Here is a 22060-nt window from a genome sequence, read left to right on the forward strand (position 1 = left end):
TAAACAAATTTCTCTAGATCATTCACATTTGGTTCAAAGTCAGTAAGGTATTATTTTATTATGAAAATAAGGGCAGAGTATATTTTGGGTAAAATTCAGACTTAAACACATGGATTTTATGATGAATTCTACATAAAAATCCGCTCTTACTCTCTTCCTCAACAGCTTTTAGTTCAGTTTCATCCAAAATTGGAGGGCATTGATGCCCATGGATGTGTGGCATTGTGTTGTTGTTTACTTTTCACTTTCCCTGATAATCAAGTGCACTTATCCAGTTTTCCACTTCTTTCCTGGCATGTGTTTCTATGACTATGATGAAAGGCTTTCGTTCAGGGTCTGCTTTTTGCCTGCTTTTCTGGCACTTTGTGAAACCGAGCCACAGGTGATGTCACCAAGCCCAGCACTCCTTGTGCTGAAAGCTTGAACTACGGAGATCGGAAGCCAGGCTTTGACTGTTGAAACACAGCCCTGTTCAGATGCGGTTATGACGAACTAGCTTAAGTTCTATCATTGTAGTTGAACAGGTCTAGTGTTTTTCTGTAGTGTGTACCTCTGAAAGTTCTGCTAAGTCTGTTAAAATTCTTGATAAAACTTTTAGGAGTTTCAGCCCATATACCTAACCTATATTTTTTTAAAAGTTGGTAGTCATTAACTTTTAGATATGATATTCATAATGTGAATAAAATCAGTCACAGATATAACTTTTCATTTGTTTCCAGTGATTGATTTAGGTATAAGGGGTAACACTGTGCCTTAAAACCATAGCAAAGTCACCCAACACCTATTTCCTCTTGTCTCAAATGGTCTTAAAACTGGAAGGAAGATACTTTGTTCCATGGCTGAGTCACCCATTATAATGAAAGGAAAGCATTACCCTGATCCCTTAGCAGAAGCGAGTGTGCGTGAGCAGGTGGACACTCAGATGTGTGAACTGTGGGTTAAAAGTAGGATAGAATGTTCGGTGTGTATGTGAAGTTAGTGAGTGAACCAGTGAGTGAACCAAACTATTTGGCTATTTTCTTAGTTCATTTATGTGCAAACCTTACAGCAAGATAAGAAACAGTTGGTATCAGTGTCTGGTAAATATACTTTTTATGTAATTCAGTTATTTTACTTTCTGGTTAATTAATGAGGGAAATTCTTGCATTTTTGTTCTTTAGGTATCTTTTAAATCAGATCACACGGAGTTCTGAAGGTTAAAATAAGATAAATTTCACAACACTTCGCTTATTATTAAACTCATTAAAAGTACATGAATGACAGATATACTTTAAATAATTAATCTCATGCTACAGAAATAACCTGGAAAGGTTAGACAGCATTTTAAAATTCAAATTTTAGGGTGTGTAGCCCAATGCATAACGGTGGTAGAAATCTTTAAGAATAAAGTTCTCATAAAGATCTATTACAAGGCTATTGCAAAATTTGGAGACACCATGAAAGTTACCTGGTCCTGCTTTTCAATGAAAGAATCCCTTCTCAGTGTAATCCATCCACTTATTCATTCAAACAAAACAGTTACTGAACCAGATGTTACATGCCAGACACTATGCTTGGGGTTAGATTTTCAAGGGTGAACAGAACAGATATAGCCCATGCCTTCACCAAGCTCAGAGTCTAATGGGGAAGACCAACACCAGAGACAGTTTTGCAGGTAATTGCAGCAATGTGTGATGAGTGACCAGGTAAATTTGGGGTGCTTCAAAAGTATATCAGCAGTAAATATTATAGTTTAGAGGGTCAGAGAGGGCTTTCAGAAAGAAGTTACATTTGGGCAGATGCAAGATGTGTAGAAATTTTTCAGGTGAACATTGGGAGGAGGTAGGAAGCAGTGATTTGAAGCAGGAAAGCAGAAGGGGAAAACAGAACTGGAAAGCTGTCCCACTGGTGGGCGGCTCAGCTGATAGAACATTTTCCTTATAACCAGCAGAAATCTCGTTGGCTACAACTCCTACCCATCAATACTAGCTTTACCTTTTGTACTAGAACAAATGCTATTTTTCTGTTTTTGCAAATGTTTGAAGACAGTTACCGCCTGATTCCCAAATCTCTTCAGTATAGAACTCTTCAGCATAGTAAGTGATGTAGAGTATGCGTTAGATAAATAATTCTTGAATGAATGAGTAAAAGTCTGGCAGGAACTATAAAGTATGATACAGATGTAATATGTTATTTTTATATCTATTGTTTTTCATTTCCTTTTGCATTTTTTTCTTCCTAATAGGATGTTGTTCAAACCAATTTATCAATGACTGTGGAGGGTGTGTGTTGGGGGAACAGACTTGGGAAATTAGAGCAGTATTATATATAGTTCCAACGCCTCCCTCAGGGTATGACTCATTCTGAGTCCTAATAGAGAGTTGATTGCTTATCATTTTCCCTTTAATTTATATGTTTCTTTAATAAACATATATTAAGTGCCACATCCATTCAAAGCACTAGTGTGTCAGGCACTAGGGATACAAAAATGAATAAAAATCTATTTCTTGCTCACTGTCTAATGGGAGAGCAGACATACACAGATAATTCAAATATGTCCAAAACTTAGAAAATAGTCTAACCTTATATTTCCAGGGAAAACTCACCTTTAATAATAGGTTAGTATTACTAAAAGTGTGTCTTGTAAAACGTCAGGTGAAAAAATGCAGGGTTCTGTTTGTATTGAAGTATTTAAATCTAATCAATTAATCCAGCTGAGCAGTGCTGGCTTCCATCAAGTTTTCTTTCAATTATTCATATTCTTCAACCTCAGACATCGTGAGTGTCTTAGTTATGTATTAGCTAAATGGCAAAAATAGGTCATATCATCCTTGAGCACGGAGAGCCCATCAGACTGCCTTTGTACCCCCTGTAGTTCTCAGCACAGTTACACTAGGAGCAGACACAACACGGAGGGGGGTGTTACTTGGAAATTAATCTGACGCAGAGGGGACAGCATACGGAAGGCCAGAGAGGGGCACATGCTGCATGTTCAAGGAACTTCAGAACACGAGGATGGCCAGAGGACAGAAATTAAAGGGGACATTGGAGAGCTGGGAATGCCAGGTCCCACTGAACCTTGTAGCCATGTCTGGGATCCTGGTCTTCATGCTAAGCCCAATAAGAAGTGAGTTTAAGCATGTATGTGACTTGATCAGGTTTGCTTTTGGAAGAGATTACTGACTCCAAGCCTGATGGAGTGTGTCTCTCCATGTGGAGAGGGTCATATCAGCATTCCCAACCTCAGGTAGGAACTCATCCTAACTCATAGTAGGAACCCAGTGCAGGCTCAATGTTTAATGAATAGAGGAAGGAAGGAATCATTACAGTGTAGATTGATTATTGTTTTTCAGAAATTATGCATTTACTTGGAAAGAGTAAATGCTGCCAGGTTATCTAACACATGAGAATGCGTCAGGTTAATTTCCAAGTAACACTTCCTTCCATGTTGCCTCTGGGCTTAGGGTAATTGTGCTGGGAACCCCAGGGGTGGGTACAAAGACAGTATGGTGGGCTTTCTGTGCTCAAGTTTTGCCTTTTAGCTAATACATAACTAAGATACTCATGGTGCCTGAGGTTGGGAACTGTGAATAACTGACAGGAAATGATGCAAGCCCGTGTTACATAGCAGAATCAGTTGATTAGATGGAAACAGCTACGGGCTGAGAGTGTTCACGGCCCTGTGGCATCAGGCAGCATGTTTTCCTCAGTAGGTGGAAAGTGTTGGTGAATCTGGCTGAATCAGGAGTGCCATTCTAGGGGAAGTCAGTTCAGAGAATCTACTATCGTCATTAAGTGAATACCTTTCAGGCACTAGAACCTAGAAGAGACAAAAACACAGCTAAGAATACTGTGAAAAATGCCACAGCAGAGGAGTGCTGAGGAGTGGCATTGTGTGTTTAGGGGAGGACCAGGTAGGGAGAATCTTGGCTTTGGTGCAGCTACTGTGGAAAGTAGTAAAGGAGGTCTAAATTTATTCCATTGGTGATGTTGGCCCTGATTTCAAGATAAAATAATTTTCAAAAATCAAAGTTTTTCTTGTTTTAGGGAGGCCTTGCCTGTTAATTAGAACGAATGACATTTTGCTTGAATTTATAAGGTAAACTGAGTATCAGAAGTTATTATTAGCAAATGGAACTGCAACAGAAGATGTTCCCTGTGAACCATCTTGACATATTTTCCAAATGTGTTCCCACCAGGGTTTTCACAAGCTCCCACTCGTAGGTACGGGGCATGTGTCCCTGAGGGAGACCAGCCCCCAATACACACTAGATTAAAAGAGGTAACATGAGCCATTCCCAAACTGCTTTTTTGTAAAGGTTTCTGCAAGGCAGAGCTTAGGATGTAGAATACAGGTGCATTCTGAATGTTGTAAGAAAACAAAATAGTGTAAGAATCATTATATAATAAAAAATATTACAAGAAGACAAAAGAGCTTACTTTTGCTTTTAAGATTTGTGCATCCTTTCCTACCTACAGGAATAAAAGCGGATGTGAAATGAGACTAGCTATTTTTGTTTTATTTTTGTAAAGAATTTGTATATATATTCTAATTAATTATCATAACATACATTCACATACTTCTCTATTCATGGAGAAAAATATAGTTCTACACGATAAGTTGATAATCCTTCTTTTGGTTGCCTTAAGACTGCTTAAAAAAAAAAAAATCCACAGTGAAGATTGGAGATGGTTCTGCCACTGAATACAATTGTGGAGTGAAAGCAGAGAAATGAAAAATGACATTAAATAGACCCAGGATGTTTCAGAAAATGTAATCCCTAACAATGAGGTTTTGAACAAATGGGAAATGATGAGAAAAACCATGGTATCAGCTATGTCCTGCATTTGGAATAATTCTCTTAGGAAAATTAATATTCAAATTCTGAGATTTAGGACCCATTTTCTAAATGTGGTAGATGTTAAGACATTTGTGGTCTTGATTTCTAACTGATCATAAATGTTAGGAATGCAGAAGTGGAAACTGACATTTAAAAATCCCCAGATTTTAGTATATAATTCTTGTTAATAGGATTTGAGTTCATGCCTAATTGCATTTATGATCCATGTTCAAGTAGAGGTGTTTTTTAATTAAAAAAAACCCTTTATGCCTAATTAAGCTTTATACGGGGGTGGGGGAGTGTGGGAGGAAATACCAGGAATTTAAACTTTTGCTATCATACATTTTTAAGGTAGCTTTTATCTGATCTAATTAAAAATCAAACATGTTACTTTGAAAGCTTAAAGGTAAATGTGCCATTTAATTGATCCTTTTTGTTTCTTTTATGGAAGGTTAAATACAAAGAAAAATTTGATAATGAAATGAAGGATAAGAAACATCATTACAATCCTCTTGAAAGTGCTTCTTTTAGGCAGAGTCAGCTGGCCACTGCCCTGGCGAGTAATGTAAGTTACTTTCTGCCTCCTGACTTGTAATTCACAGAAGATTATTTTCAGTATATTTTGATTCTTGTTTTGTCGGACTTGGCTGTGTGGTACTTGTGATACTTAATCAAGATCATGTCATTTCCAAATAATTTTAGAAAAAGCTGAAGCATATTTTCTTGAAGCTTTTCTGAGAAAAATTTCATATGGTAATTTACTATCAATGGTTACTGATTACTAACTAATTAATAAGTAGGAACAATATTGCTAATAAAACTATTATAGCCGATCAAGAATAGAAATAGATTATATAGTTTTTCAGAAAAGTAGTGTGTAGTATCATAAATTAGTGATTATGACAATAGTTCACTCACGTAATTATGCATGAAATTGTGCATATTGTAAAGTATACCTGGTGCATAGTAGTTTATCATAAGGAAATTTCCAGAAATTGTACTTGAGATGGCTTACAATTTCTTTCTTATCCCTTATGTAAATTCTGTGAAATACCTCTTCGTAAGTTTTGTTTTCATTTCATGTCTTTAAAAATAAAGTTTCAATTTATAAGAAAAGATGTCTTAATTTTTTATGAGAATTAGGAAGAATATGAAAAAAGAAACATGGAAAGAAATCAATTACTTTGCTATAATTGAATGATGTATAGAGTACCTTTTTAAATGTTAAGTTTGACTATTGTTGAACTGTTGCTTTGTTAGAGCATTTAAACCTTTCAACTCCTGTCGTATCCTTGGGACTTGGTATATTTTATTTTCATTAATGTTTAGAAGGTATTGTAATTTGTGTTCATTACCCAGCTTTTGTTACCAGCAATTGAATTAGGTGTTTCTGTCTTTTAGGACCTTTGGGAATATCATAGTGATTTATTTTTCTTATTTGATTATTTTTGTGTGTGTACAAATGTAAAGCAAATAGAGTTGGGATATACTTAAAGGAACCTAGAGCACAGTACTGAAAGCTCAAGGTTTAGAATCAATTGCCTGGATTTGAATCTTGCTCCACCACTTAATATTATGCTTTCATCTTTGTGCCTCAGTTTCCTCATCTGTAAAATGGGGATATTTAAAGTATTTACCTACTAGGATTGTGGAGATTACTTAATACATATAAAGTGTTTAAACAGAAAAGTTTTTACTTGTTTACTTACTTACACAGTAAGTGCTTGATGTTTTCTATTATTAACATTTTATTATTATTATTACTAATATTATTATGTTTCCAAAGCAACTGATTAAAGAGAAAAGAAACATTCTATATAGTAATAGGATGAAAACCACCAGAAGCTCTAAGATAGACACAAAATATAATAGAAAGATGGTGGTAATTTCTAAAGAGTAAAGTTTCTATTTTCTTCATTTTTTGCAAGCAGAATTTCTGTTAAAGTTAGTTGATTCTGTTAACATCACCCTTTCTGACCAAGTAAACAAAAGGAGTTACCAAAATACTTTCAAGTCCCTGTAGTTTTCTTTTATTCATTCCGTAGTAAATGAGCACCATCTAGTGGCTCCTTGTAAATTCATTTGTCAATTTCCTGTTAAATAATACTTTGTTGTGTTTAAAATAATAATGGCCATAATGCAAAAGCGTAATATTTTCTTCTCCTAGATGGTATTTTGTTCCATGTTATTTTCATAGGTGAAGTACAAGAAAGACATTCAAAATATGCATGATCCAGTTTCAGATCTCCCAAACTTGTTTTTAAACCACGCTTTGAAAACCAGCAAAATGCTCAGCGGAGTAAGTGGTCGTTTGTTGACAACTGTAGGTGTGTGTCTCTGGAGCCGATGTGTCTGCAGTGCTCATGAGCGCACCTGCTTCCTTAGGCGAGCCCGGCCTTCACTCCTCCCTCAGTAACTCACTTAATGAAAAGTAGTGTCTTGCTTAAATTCCCACCCAGGCTGTCGCTTTACAAAGCTAGCTCTTTAATATCTCTTGAATACAAACTTTCTTGTTGAACAGCTACCCTTCCAAGTGTTTGTACGAGCGTCCTTTCTGTCTTTCTCCTTCCCCTTTCCTTCTCTGTAGTAGATTGAAGCCACTTGGAAGTCAGGGATCTTTTATTTTGTACAGGCCAGAGCAGAGTGTCTGGTATTCAGTAGGTAGCATAAAAGTTATCTTAGTCTAAATTATATCTTCTCTAAAAATAAATATCAAGGGTGTTTGTGTTGATGCTATACTTTTATGAAGGTTTCGATGTTTTCTTCAGCGCAACTAGGAGGAGAGGGTGATTTCCTCATGTCCTGATGAAAATATCTGTGTCCACTGCCAAGTGGTCCATTCCCTCAGAGCTCAGCTCCTACATGCTGTTTCCAGCACGCAGTGCGTCTGAACCCTGACTTCACTGGCTCTCATTCCTGATGACCCTGGCTCACCTGTGCCTGTATTTCCTACATCTCAGAATGGCCCACGGTGATGATGAACTCTAATTTGACCTCAAGTTATTTCTATGCCTATTTTAATAATTACTCAAAAATTATCCAAATTTATCATATATCTGCTTTGGATCAGGCACAGGTTTGATGGAAAAGTATTGATATGTTGGCAAAGAATGTGAAAAAGCGAAAACAGTCATCTTCAAGAGATGTACCCATGGTCATGCATGAGAAAAATCTGTAGTCAAAACCTGGTTCCCAAACCATTAAATAATGAGATAACGGCTTCAGTTCAGGTTAAAAATGTCTACCCTTGGCTTTGATATATTGAAACTTCTGTTCATTACTTTGTAATCCTCTTTTCTTCTTGAAATGTAATCTGCGTGTAAATAATTTGTATTCACGGAGATTAATTAATTAATTGTCACTGGTCCCTGGAGGAAAAGCAGTCCATTATTCTCTCCTGTCTGTTGAGCAGGGATGAAGGTTGGGAGACTGTCAGGCACAGAATTAGACTCAGTCCCTGGACGCTTAATTCATGCTGTCCTGCCATTTCAATGCTTATCCCCTGCTCCTCTGCACACATGCCTCTGTTCCTTGAGTGGCTCTGTTTCAGTTATACATTTTCTGCCACGACTCATAGGTGTGCTTCTAAAAATCAATATGTTGCTGTGCTCTGAGCCTCTGCTTTCTTTATGTTTAGTCTTTGCTCATCCAGTTTGATCATTGCAGTAGCATTTGACCTGGGACTCTTTCTCATCCCTATTTGGGTTAAATTTCCTTAGGACACAAGGTTTCATGTGTAAATAAGCCAACAAAAATATCATGGTGGTAATTCAAAAACTTGGTAGCTAGAAAAAAGGCATGCCACTCATAGGCAATATTTCTTTTTAAAAATATTGACCTTGGGCTTCCATGGTGGTGCAGTGGTTGAGAGTCCGCCTGCCGATGCAGGGGACACGGGTTCGTGCCCCAGTCCGGGAAGATCCCACATGCCGTGGAGCGGCTGGGCCCGTGAGCCATGGCCGCTGAGCCTGTGCGTCCAGAGCCTGTGCTCCACAACGGGAGAGGCCACAGCAGTGAGAGGCCCGTGTACCGCAAAAAAAAAAAAAAAAAAAAAAAAAAAAAAAAAAAAAATTGACCTTTATTTTATAATAGTGGTGAAAAGCAATAATAGTAATTTTTCTATTTTCTCTTCAACAGAGAAAACCCACCAAATTTGTATATTCCACTTGTTTTATATACCACTTATAAAGTTTAAACCTTCATTCAGGTTGCTTTTGCCTGGATTATAGATTTTTTTCCCGTTCAGTCATAGAATTGTGACTGAACAGTTACTTCATGGAAGAGAAAGTTTGAGCCAAAAAAGGTGTTACTCTGAAGTTTCTACTTATTAAAGTTGCACGATGTTACACTGGCTCGAATTTATTGTACATCAGAATTGCCTTCTTTTAAATTTTAATGTGAAGAGAATTGGGATTTTGTTGATTTATAAAGGCAACTTAATTTTAATAAAAGATTGAGTAAGGGAATGCTTAAACAGACATTCTGCCAGAATTAGTTGTCAGTTTGTTATAAATGGCTGTTTTTTAAAAGACCTCTGAATGTCTTTGATATAAATCATAATTTTAAAAATTGTAGTGTGTAGAGTAAAATTAGTGCCTTATGAGTTTTTACAGCCATACTGATTAAATTTTTGAGAGAACATTTTCCTTTGGAAAATAGAGCTCTATTAGCTTTCAGTTTCTTTTATAACTGCATAAATTAAAAAAATATATATTGTGTTACTCTGTATAATTCCCACTAGGAGGCAACAGAGACTATTATATAAGAAAAAACAAGTATTGGTAACCTTTTACAGATCTTAGTTCAAATAGGGTGGTTTTGTTTTGGTTTTAAAACAGGAGTTTCTGAAATTCTCTGTAACTACAATAGATCCTTGAGTTAGGGACAGTAGTTTTCGACCTTTTCTCAGTATATACCCGTTATCCCAGACTTTATTAGTTCTGGATTTTAACTTAGTAATGGAATGTATCCTAGCTTGTTACATTCAGTTCATAACTATTTTATAAATATATATTATAAAATAACTTGTAATCAAATTATAACATCTCTAAGTATACTGTTATTCTTTGAAATTATCTTTTTTTAAAAAAATTAGTAGAGAAGCCAAAATTTATTTAGAGATTGTTCTCTTGCGTCAAGATGTACTATGTGAACATTTTCATGAGCTTCCTGGGGGTGCTATCCTCCCTAATGTATTCTGGTTAGAGTTTGGGGAGACACATGTCTTAGTTCCCTAATTGGCTGAAAATGCCTCTGGGGACCATTGCTGCGTCCCCAGGGAAAGCAGTTTTCATGTGTAGGCCACTTGGACCTTCCATCCTTCCCATCCCTGGCACTGGGCCTTCTTCCTGCTTCACTCTCAGATCACGGAGCATCTCCTAAGACCCAAATGTCCTAGCTCTTTCCTGCTCCCTTTCAGATGCTGCTTACCTCGCCCTCACTCTGCCACTTTCACCGAAATCTTCATTGTCTTAGGAGCAACAAACTTTAGCTGAAGTCTCTGTAGACGTGAGTCTTTGAGAGTTGCCATTTACCTCTAAAAGTCTTTGAGAGTTACTATTTACCTCTAAAAGTCTCTTCCAAATAGGCAAAATAACTAAGTGTCCAATCTCCAGTGATAAAAATCAGGAAGCAATTTTTGTCTTATTGCTGCCTGTTGTATTTAGAGTCCTACACTTGCCAAATGTGGCATCCTTATCCATTCTGGTCTCTTCCAAATTCACCTTTTTTTTTAAAAATAAATATATTTATTTTATTTATTTATTTTTGGCTGCGTTGGGTCTTCGTTGTTGTGCACAGGCTTTCTCTAGTTGCGGCGAGCGGGGGTCACTCTTCACTGCGATGCGCAGGCTTCTCATTGCGGTGGCTTCTCCCGTTGCGGAGCACGGGCTCTAGGTGCGCCGGTTTTGGTAGTTGTGGCTCATGGGCTCTAGAGTGCAGGCTCAGTAGTTGTGGTGCATGGGCTTAGTTGCTTCGCCGCATGTGGGATCTTCCCAGACCAGGGCTCGAACCCGTGTTCCCTGCATTGGCAGGCGGATTCTTAACCACTGCGGCCCCAGGGAAGCCCCAAATTTACCTTTTTGTCTGTATGTCTAAATAATGTCTTAATCCAGTTTCTTCACCTTAAAAATGCAACCAACCATACCCAGATTCCTCAGTTTCTCTTCCAGGCACTTCCTACCCTCTCCTTTTAGGAAAATTAGTTGAATTATTTCTCACCCTCTAATTTTCCTTATGAACCCCAATCTTTCTCAGGGCTGAACCGTTGTATACAACTTATTTTTCTTTCCTGACTCCAGCTTTCCGTTCCTATGTTCTTTCTTCTTTTCTTTCCTTCTCTTCTTATAGATGAAATTAAATACATTTCTGTTCTAGAATAAGGGCAGGACAAGTTGCCTTTATTTTGCCCACTTTGCCTGTTCACACAAGTCACGGGTTTTCTGTTGTCACTCCTCAGTGTCGCAAATCTCTTTTACATTGTGTTTACAGCCAGTTGTCCTCTGCTTCTCTTCAGTGTTTTAGATACTGTTCACATTGACCACCTAGAGCTGGTCTATCTTGTGTTGTCGGTTTAGCGCAGGGTCAGAAATCTGTACAACCAGCCATGGGAGCCTGGTGGTAGCTTTGCAGTTCTTGTTGGCTTGCATTTTTCAGTTTGCATTCCTAAGTATTAGTTGCTCTCATCAGCCTCTTTTATTCTGACTTTATTTTCATGTTCTCTATTTTAGCGAGAGTATAGAAAGCTTTTTGAGGAAAACAAAGGCATGTATCATTTTGACACGGACGCTGTGGAACACCTGCACCATAAAGGCAATGCCATGCTCCAGAGTCAGGTATGAGACCTCCCCAACCCAGACCCTGTAACAGTCACTGCCGGGCACCTGGACCAAGAATGTGTAGCTGCTGGAAGGAATGTGCGTCGTGAAAAAAATCTCAAACACTATATTTATTGGGCTGGGGAAGCTTGAACCATGTTTCATATGCAGGCATTTCATAATATTATAGTTACTATACACAAGTTAAAACTTATAATATATGAGTTAATTAATTAAATGATGATCATATCTCATAATTTCAATTTTATAGTGTACTGGTTTGTCATTTTGAGCTGCAGAAGTAATTTTCCAGGCACAAAGTTCATTATAACTTCTCAGTTCAATTATAAGTGTATTAAAAAGGAAAAACTATCTTACCAGTGTATTCTACATTAATGTTTCTTTCGACTATGAAATTCTATGTACTCTCTGAAAGAAATCTTTAAAAATATCTTTTTTTTTGAACACTTTAAAGTTGATAACTTTTCTTTGGTTCTGAATTTCAATGGTTGCAAAAGATGTTATTTCCAGCATCTATTAAGATAAAATTTTACATCACGCTTTTAAATGTATCCCATGGAACATAAATTCCATAATGATGTGATATCTGCCTTCATTTATTTAAAAAATATACAAACCAGCTCTCCTTTAAGGTTTGGAAATGTATGTGTTTTTCTCTTGTGTTCTTACTTTTATTTCATTTTCCCCACAAAATTTTATCCTAACATAATGTTATTGTACTTCACACACTCTCATCGATCATTCTATTATACTTCTCTAAAACAAAAGTATTCCTAAAAATAGGAATTTAAAAATTTGTTATATTTCCTGCCACCACAAAGTTCTAAGTTTTGAAAATGTTCTTTTGGATTTAATTACCATTAAAATTATTATTATAATACAACTTAAGAACCAATTTCATAAGTAATTATTATACCTAAGGATTTAATGAAAATACATTTCTGAATGAAATGAATCATGATCAAAACTTTTCTGTGAATTTAATTTAAAAAGGTATATTGCTAAAAAAGCCGGCCACCCTGACAGCTTACAGAATATAATTCTAGTTTTTGTTTTCAGGAGATAGAAAATATCGATCGTTTTATAAACCGAAATTTATTGGTTTGTGACTGAAATTGGTTGTAACTGAAATAAATAATTCATGTTATGATATTATTAAATAATGCTTAGTGAAACTGAAAGAAGTCACATAAAAGCTCTGTGTGTGTGTTTCACTCAGTGTCTATGGAAAAATTCAACAGTCCCAAAGAACACTGTCTTTCCTTTGTCAGAAAGAGAGAATCACAGCTATGTTTTTCTTCTTTTTTTTTTTTTTTTTTTTTTTTGCGGTACGTGAGCCTCTCACTGTTGTGGCCTCTCCCGTTGCGGAGCGCAGGCTCCGGACGCACAGGCTCAGCGGCCATGGCTCACGGGCCCAGCCGCTCCGCGGCATGTGGGATCTTCCCGGACCGGGGCACGAACCCGTGTCCCCTGCATCGGCAGGTGGACTCTCAACCACTGCGCCACCAGGGAAGCCCTATGTTTTTCTTCTTGTTCATGATTTACTGCTAGGCATTCAAAGTTATCACGGGGATCTCTCTCTCTCTCTCTCTCTCTCTCTCTCTCTGTCTTTTTTCTCTCTCCTTTTTTCTCTGTCTCAGCCTCTCTGTCTCTTTGTCTTTCTCTCTCTATATGTACCTATACCTGTGTGTATAACATGTGTGTATACATACGTAACCCCACGTATATGATACATATCTATATATCCCAGCTGTCTAAATACTTATACAAGTCCTAGAACTACATTATTTAGTTCTGAATCATTTTTACCCCTTAAGGTTTTTCATATATTACCTGTTTACTTTCCTTGTATATCATTAACCACAGAGAACCCAGTCATCAACCTAAGTGGCCAGAAGAGTGTGATTTTAGAAGATAGGGTGATTGGTTTTGCACATGTATTTATTTGACTTTGCTCTATTTGTGTAAGGGCTTGTGAGCTTTATGTGCCTTTTATACTGTTTTTCAATGAAGGTTAAGTACAAAGAAGAGTATGAGAAAAATAAGGGGAAATCGATGCTTGAATTTGTTGAGACACCATCATATCAAGCTTCAAAGGAGGCTCAGAAGATGCAGAGTGAGGTGGGTCCCTTTGTTTTGTCATCAACTGTTTAATGCAAATTTGATGTTTTGTCATTGAAAGGAACCAGTAGAGTGGTTCAGAATGTTTAGTGGGTCCGGAAGAAAGTACACTGCAGTGGTTGGCTGTTTCTGACATTAGGTGTAAATCAGCTTTAATGTTTAACTGTTGTTATACATTTATTATATGCTGTGGAATTAACTTACGTTGTGGACGGTGTGGGTCTTTCATTAATATTGGCTTTCAATTTTTGCTATTCTGATTTCTGGTATTGTCACTAGGGGAGAATTATCCTTTGCAGAGGCTGAGACATGTTTTCCCTTAAATTTATAGCCATTGGCTATTAGAGTTTTAGGCTCAGCAATTATGTTTCTGCTCATCAGGGCTTGAGGAGAAAGAAATCTTCCAATGGAAAATATCTTTGAACCACATTTATACTATAAAGATTTATACTCTATAATGTATTCTGTATAAATTGGCAGATACATTTTATACTAGAAAAATAATATACCTAAAAATCTTAGACAAAGTTGGATGTGAAAGATGTCTTTAAATGCAGGACCAGTGAAGTAGATACAAGAGATGGTTCTGATTCCTAAGGGATAAGCTTGACCATGTGCTTCTTTAAGGGCCTCCCACAGGTAAAGCTAAGTATGAGCTCAGGAGAAGCCACTCATGTTTTTGTTATAGCCTATAACTAAGCTGCTCTCACTTTCTTCTCATGCCAGATGTAGGTTTAGCCAGTGTGTTTTCTAGAAGAAATCTCTAAATCTGGCTTTGAAAAGTTCTTTGTCTTCTGTTCCACAAATAGAGCTCTCCTACAAAAAGCATACTTCAGTGTTTTTTTTCTATTTTCTAGTCATATACTGGTGAGTTCAAGTCATCGTCAATCTTCCTTAGTGAGTTACTTCTGTCAAATAATTTTTTGTTGAGAGAAGGCCCTTTTGAAGTGAAAAATAAGAAATAAATAAATGTACATATATTTGTATTTCATTTTTTAGAGTCATTTCTGGCCTCAAAATGCCCTAGATTCAGCTTTATAATTATGATCTCAATTAGTTCCACATAAAGAGGACCACTTCTCATCATTGTTCTTTGGTGTGTCTGTAGTTCCTTTAATTCAGTGTGTTTTCTTCTTAATTAGCTCTGTTAGTTTTTATAGAACATCTATTTCTCATGGCTATTCCTGGATTGTTTGTTAAATGGCCATGTGTAACTCAAATGTAGGGGAGGGGACAGTGTATTCTCTTATCCTCCCTCACAGTTTGGAGAATTTCTGTGCACAGTTACCTATCCCTGTAATAAGTACATAATGATCCTGGGAATAGCTTTTCATTTTGTATCAATAGGAATAAATTCATGCAGAATTTATTTATTTGTATGATCTTTGTGTTGCAATTTGAATAAAATATTGAGCTGGTAAACTCTGGGCCCTTGTTTGTCTGGTAAATATTTCACATGGACGCGTATTTGTGTTATTTAGGGAGACTGTTTTTACAGTCATGAATCCTGGGTTTCCACTGATTTTCAAACGCCTAGCTCAAATGTAGAATTTAGAGCCTGATAACCAGAGGGTGGCAATGTCAAACAGGCAGATGGGGATATGGGTTTAGGCCCTCCGCAATCTCCTTTCATTTCTTGTCGTGAACTGTTACCCAAAGAACAGTTTATCAGGTTCCAGATAAGATTCTCCTCACAGTGTAACTTGATGCATGTCAGCTCCATAGATGGTAGAGAAATATTCTCAATGCCAAAATTATTAAAGGAAGATCCCCTCCAGCCTCCATTACATTTTAGAAATGGTCTTTTTTTTTCCTTGGCTGTGCCACGTGGCTTGCTTGCGGGGTCTTGGTTCCCGGATCAAGGATTGACCCCCCCCACCAACCGCCCCCCTCCCCCCCCAGCCCTCGGCAGTGAAAGTGCCAAGCGTTAACCATTGAACCACCAGGGAATTTCCAGAAATGGTCTTCCTTGAATTCACATAAGACTAACATTTAAGAGGGACGATGAGGACATAAACGTTCATTCTCCTTTGGTTTGAGTGGATTTCCATGCCTCTAGATTTTCTTCCAGTGGGTGGATCCACTGTCTTTCGGGTGAACCAATCAGGGGATCCAGTCAAATAGCCAGTGGTATTGGTTCTCCTCCTGAAACGGGCTGATGTCAAACAGTAACAGAGTCTGAGATGTTAAGTAGCCCCTCTCAGAATGCTTTCCTAGAGGGAGCCGGTGTACTTGAAGAGCCTGCTTTTGTTTGGTAGAATTCTAAAATTTATGATAAAGTTGGAGTTATTTTCCTGTAAATAAAATATTCAGAGGTGGTAGAATTATATATGAAAAATATCAGTTTTGTTCCAGGAACCCTTGTTCTATTATCTTTTCAACAGTCACTAATATTTTCTAAATTTAAAATCATGTGGTCTTATCTAACAGAAAGTTTACAGAGAGGATTTTGAGAAGGAGATTAAAGGAAGGTCATCGATGGATTTAGACAAGACTCCAGAGTTTTTACATGTAAAGTACATCACCAGCCTTCTGAAGGAGGTATGATCCTACTATTGCTATACGATTCTACAAAAGACATTTAAAGAAAAAACCCAGGAAATAGGTACTAAACAATTCTCTACTAATTCTCTAATTCAGTGTTTGAGTTATTCATCCATTACTCTTTCCCTCACTTTGAGCTTTACTAATAGAGTTTTCCATTTTCATTAAAAACAGGTAAGTGTTAACATTTCCGTTTAAAGATGAGGGAAGAAATTACCCAGATTTCCTGGAAAAACTTGAAAAATAGTTTGATTTTGTGTTTGGGTTGTAGCTTAGAAGCTCTATAAGTAGTTTCACAGCTTTATAGCAGTTAGTTTTTCAAAAAACTATTTTCAATATGGATGAGGCTACCTTGATTCTCTCAAATTTAGTTATTGTAAGAACATGTATTAGAACCATTGTTTCCTGTTCCTTCCCTGCACTGCAGCATTCTCATGACATTTGATATCAGAAATGAGGTGCTTATTGTGACTGTCTGGATAAATGGTACATTTATAAGTGGTTTTTGTTCTAAGTAGGGAAAAATAATGTTTAGCACATAGAACCTAGGAATTCTTGTCCATTTTTCATTTTATGCTCAGCAGGACGTCCTCCCAAACCCCAAACTTAGTGGTACATTTTGGCTCACAGTGTATTAAATTTGTTGAATATTAAGGCCCTCAAATCTAACAATTAAAAATATCATGTTCACAGTTTAAAAGTTTTGTTTCTTTTTTTTAAAAAATGGTTGCTAAGTAACCTGGAGCTCTTTCAATTCCCTGTTTTTTTAATTATTATTATTTTTTTAATTTTTTTTAATTTTTTTTTTTTTTTTTTTTTTTTTTTTTGTGGTACGCAGGCCTCTCACTGTTGTGGCCTCTCCCGTTGCGGAGCACAGGCTCCGGACGCACAGGCTCAGCGGCCATGGCTCACGGGCCCAGCCACTCCGCGGCATGTGGGATCCTCCCAGACCGGGGCACGAACCCGTGTCCCCTGCATCGGCAGGCGGACTCTCAACCACTGCGCCACCAGGGAAGCCCCAATTCCCTGTTTAAACAGATTCTCTTTACATTAAGAGAAAGCGTTAGAGAACTCCATTTCATCCGGAATTTTGAACTGAAGAAACTATTCCTGAAAGAAATGTCTTAAGCCAGTGAAATAAATTGGAGTATAATTACCTACACAGACATGAATCATCATGAACTTTTTTAATAAGCAAATGCCAACTGGCCTTTACCATTTAACTGCTTTTAGAAATTTAATGTGATTCACTGTTGTATATATGCCGGGCTGAAACAGGCATATAATTTATGGAAGAGAGTCCTTGCTACCCTACCTCTTCTCACTTCTAGATCCTATAAAAGCTTTTGAAGTTGAAGGGTGATCATGTGGCAGCTCCCTGCTATTATTGTCTTCCATTTAAAAAATATGCACTATTTATATGAAGTTTTTAAAGGGGAATCTTTTTCTTATTTACATACAAATGACAATGTGAGATCTATTTTGAGAATCATAAATGACTTAAGAATTCCCTGGTGATCCAATGGTTAGGACTCCATGCTTCCATTGCAGGTGGCCTGGGTTCTATCCCTAGTCAGGGAGCTAAGATCCTGCATGGTGTGGCCAAAAAAAAAAGACGACTTTAATATACACGCCATCGCCAGTCTCTTTTATTTATCTTTTTGAGTGAATCTTATTTTAGACTTACTGATCTAGAATGTATGCATCAGTGTAGGAGAAAAGCCTAGAGACAATGATTAAAAATCTTTTGATTAAGTTATAGTGATGTCTAATTTTAGAAAGAGACTCAGTAACTTAATGAAATTGTGACTTCCCTTTGAAAGTGTGAGCATTTGGCTTTAAATTGTCTTCTCATTCTTTACTTTATGGTCTTTGCATTTCTGTTGCCATTTAAAGTATTCAAAGTATCATTTTATACTTCATTTCATTTGATTTCCTCAATTGTCCTTGACACTGGTAGGACAAGTACTTTTATTTTCATTTTGTTCTGTGGAAATCAAGGCTCAGTTACTTAAAGTTCTCTTGAAGTTCACATGACCTAATAAGTGAAAGAACTCTGACTTTCATCCAGGTCATTTGACTCCAGAGCTCTTTCCAAAATTACATGCAGGTCATTACAATGTCTTGTAGGCTATTAGTTAAGCAGAGTACTGGCTAATTTAATTAAACTGGACAAAGAGAAAATAACATCAAATGAATCCTAGAATTAACTAGAACATGATTTCTTATCATTAAAGGAAGTCTCATCTTTCATCTGACAAGTTAGTCATAAAGGCAGCTTAGTTGAATTGGATTAAGATATATATTGTTTTCATAATTCAATTAGTAAGAAGACAAGAAATTCATGAGCACACACAAAAAAACCCATGTTATATGTAAGGATTAATAAAGACATTTGGATCTACTTAACATATATTTAAATGGGCAAAATTCAGACTATATATTACCAATCTGTAGGAAATTATTTGGTTTTACAAATCTTTGAATAAAACGGAAACTTTAAAAAAATTTTGGCCATATCAGTCCTTTTGATTTTGTAGTTTTTCATTCTTTTCCAATTATGTTCTTCTGATGATTCGTATTTTATAGACAGCTTTCAAAGAAATACTTCAAATAATTAGTAAGAAACATGCATTCCTAAGATCTTCCTCACCATTTAAAGGGAAGATGTCTTTTTAAAATACGGCACCAATATGGTACCAAAATATATGAGAGGAAAGGATGAAAGAAAAAAGACTGATAATATTGGAAGCCACTCAAGCATGATTAAAAAAGAAAATGAAGTATCTGTAGGAAATATAGAGCATGAATGCTCCGAAATCTGGTTCATTCCTTTCTAGAAATATTTTCTTTCTGTGGTCTCTGGAAAACATGTAAAACAATATATAGTAAGGCAGATAGCTAGTGGGAAGCAGCCGCATGGCACAGGGATATCGGCTCGGTGCTTTGTGACCGCCTGGAGGGGTGGGATAGGGAGGGTGGGAGGGAGGGAGACGCAAGAGGGAAGAGATATGGGAACATATGTATATGTATAGTCGATTCACTTTGTTATTAAAGCAGAAACTAACACACCATTGTAAAGCGATTATACCCCAATAAAGATGTTAAAAAAAAAAAGATATATAAATTAGAGTTTCCTAGTAAGTTTCACGCAATAATATTCTTGTCTCATAGAAGGAATATAAAAAAGATTTGGAAAATGAAATAAAAGGGAAAGGAATGGAACTTAATTCAGAAGTACTCGATATTCAGAGAGCAAAACGTGCATCTGAAATGGCTAGTGAGGTGAGTACATTTATGTAACAATTGAGAATGTATGCATTTTCAGCTGATCTCCTTGTCTGTAAACCTTTCTCAGAGATTTTACAGTCGACCCTTGAACAACGTGGGTTTGAGCGGTGCAGGTCCCCTTATAGTATTTTTCAGTTGTAAATTCTACAGCGCTCCACGGTCCGTGGTTGCTGCATCTGTGGATCTGTGGATGCTGAGGATGTGGAGAGCCGATGATGAGTCATAGGTGGATTAATCCTCTTGTTGTTTAAGGGTCAACTGTGTACAGTATAAATGTTCCACAGCTTTTATGTGTAAGATGATTATAAGTAGCTATGACCTAAAAGAGTCTTTTCCCCATCGATGAATTAAAAAAAAATGATGCTCACCATTTCCTGTCTATGTGGTGTGAGACAAATGACCATTTCCTCATTTTAGAGAAAATTCTATATAATTAACGAAAATAATTTAATAAGGTTTAACTTCCTCTTTTAAACAAGTGAAAGGCATATTAGGAAGGTGTGTTATCATGGTCTGTCAATAACTGTAGTTTAAAAGTTCCCATGCTGGAGCTTCCCTGGTGGCGCAGTGGTTGAGAGTCCGCCTGCCGATGCAGGGGACACGGGTTCGTGCCCCGGTCTGGGAAGATCCCACGTGCCGCGGAGCGGCTGGGCCCGTGAGCCATGGCCGCTGAGCCTGCGCGTCCAGAGCCTGTGCTCCGCCACGGGAGAGGCCCCAACAGCAAGAGGCCCGCATACCGCAAAAAAAATAAAAACTAAAAAATTTTAAAAAGTTCCCATGCTGTCATGCCCATAAACAAAATGACTGTCCTAGTCCTTGCCTAGCTACTAAGTGAGTCCACTTAAACCTCTGTATAAAATGATAGTGGCCATTACTTACTTTACATGAAATTTATAAGAATGAAGTACCTCTGAAGTGCTTTAAATCCTTTACTCCTTGTGTTATGTCGTTACTTTAATAGTAAATAATGGCACTGGGCTTTGAGGAGAATCTGGCTGACTTTAGCAGTGAAAAAATTTAAAGCTTTATCCCCGTATGTTAATAAACGGTGGCGATGTTGGTGGTGGTGATGACGGTGATGACCCTATTAGGTTGCAAATGATAGAAACCCAACTCAAACTGGGTTAAGCAACAAAGAAACTTTGTTTTGGTTGAAGAACAGAGAAATCCGAAGATCAGGTTTCCTTCAGGTTGGAATTCGAATGATGTCTCTCTTCCTTCATCCCTCAGTTCTGTTATCTTCGCAGTTGCTTCATTTGTGAGAGGCTGCTTCTGTGTGGTGGCCCCTCTTCACGACAGGATAACTCATGTCTGTGGTCACTAATCCCAGTAGGAAGTGAGCATCTGCTTCTTTAGAATAGGATTAAGGTCTAAGGATTGAATCTCATTGGGTCACCTTCTGTCCTGTGCCCACACTTGACCCAGTCAAGACTGGAGTCAGGAGTCAGTTAACTTTCTAGGTAGTTTAATGATGTTTTAAATATAAAATAGTCTAAATTGATATGTGTTTCTAAAGATTTACGTTCGTCTTTGGCTAGTGTTCTTTACATAAATTAAAGGAAACATTAAAAGCATTTTAATGGAATTAAAAGTATATGTGGGTAGTAGGAAATCAACCCACCCAAAGTTTATGGATTGAGAGGGGTTAGAGGTAATTCCTCAAGAGAAAATTGTAGAAGTTTTGGCCGGAATAGGGAGGAATAGATGCTGTTCGGGCAGAAACAGCAGCTGTCTGCCACGATGTCTGGCTAATATTGTCATTACACTTACCCGCGTTAGTAATTTTCTACAAATTCTTCTGTTGTGATGACATATCCAGTGACATTCAGAGTCAGATCTTGTAAATCACTTGTCAATAATACTTGGAAAAGTTGTTTTAAACTCTCAATGGCAGAGTTCAGCCAGTGAAAGGTGAATGGCAACACGGTAGCAGGAGCAGCAAAAACCCAGGTCTTCGCATGTGGGTATAGGAGTAAAAGACCAGAAGAAGCTGTCAGTTACTGAGCAGCCGCTCTGTGCTGGGCACTAGGCTGTGTGCTGTTTCACTGTCCCTCCCAGTGATCCTGCGTGGAGGAATTGTTATCCCCAATTGCAGATGAGTAAACCGGAAATGTGAAGAAAGATTTCCAACATCACACACACAGCCAAGAGTGCTCTGACCTCAAAATCAGTCTTCTTTCTAAAATATCAACTCATTTAAACTTGCCTCTGTCCTTCAGGCCTCAAGACAATTGTCAGTGAAGATTCTCACCTGGCAATAGCCTTTTTATAATAAAAATCTTCAGAGTGTATATATACTCTTCTTCAGTGAGAATAGTGAATATAGTTCTAATCAGTTCAGAAAATTTAGTTCTAGGCGGTCATTCATAGTTCAAAGTAAACTATGTTTTCTTTTTTTAAAAAATACGTTTAGCCATTTTTGGTATCATTGAATACAGATGTATGTTT

The 22060-nt window shown here is 37.3% G+C and overlaps 1 protein-coding gene across 2 annotated transcripts in view; it reads left to right on the top strand.

Annotated features, from left to right (window-relative positions):
- NEBL (nebulette) overlaps positions 1-22060 on the top strand; it is a 111810-nt gene that overhangs the window by 38470 nt on the left and 51280 nt on the right. For both annotated transcript variants that reach the window (XM_049705559.1, XM_049705560.1), the window contains exons 8-13: positions 5272-5385; positions 7018-7119; positions 11549-11653; positions 13670-13777; positions 16208-16318; positions 19496-19606. In XM_049705559.1, the coding sequence (XP_049561516.1) occupies positions 5272-5385; positions 7018-7119; positions 11549-11653; positions 13670-13777; positions 16208-16318; positions 19496-19606 (651 nt within the window). The remainder of the gene's footprint in view (positions 1-5271; positions 5386-7017; positions 7120-11548; positions 11654-13669; positions 13778-16207; positions 16319-19495; positions 19607-22060) is intronic.

This window comes from Orcinus orca, chromosome 2 (assembly GCF_937001465.1).
Source record: "Orcinus orca chromosome 2, mOrcOrc1.1, whole genome shotgun sequence".
NCBI lineage: Eukaryota > Metazoa > Chordata > Mammalia > Artiodactyla > Delphinidae > Orcinus > Orcinus orca.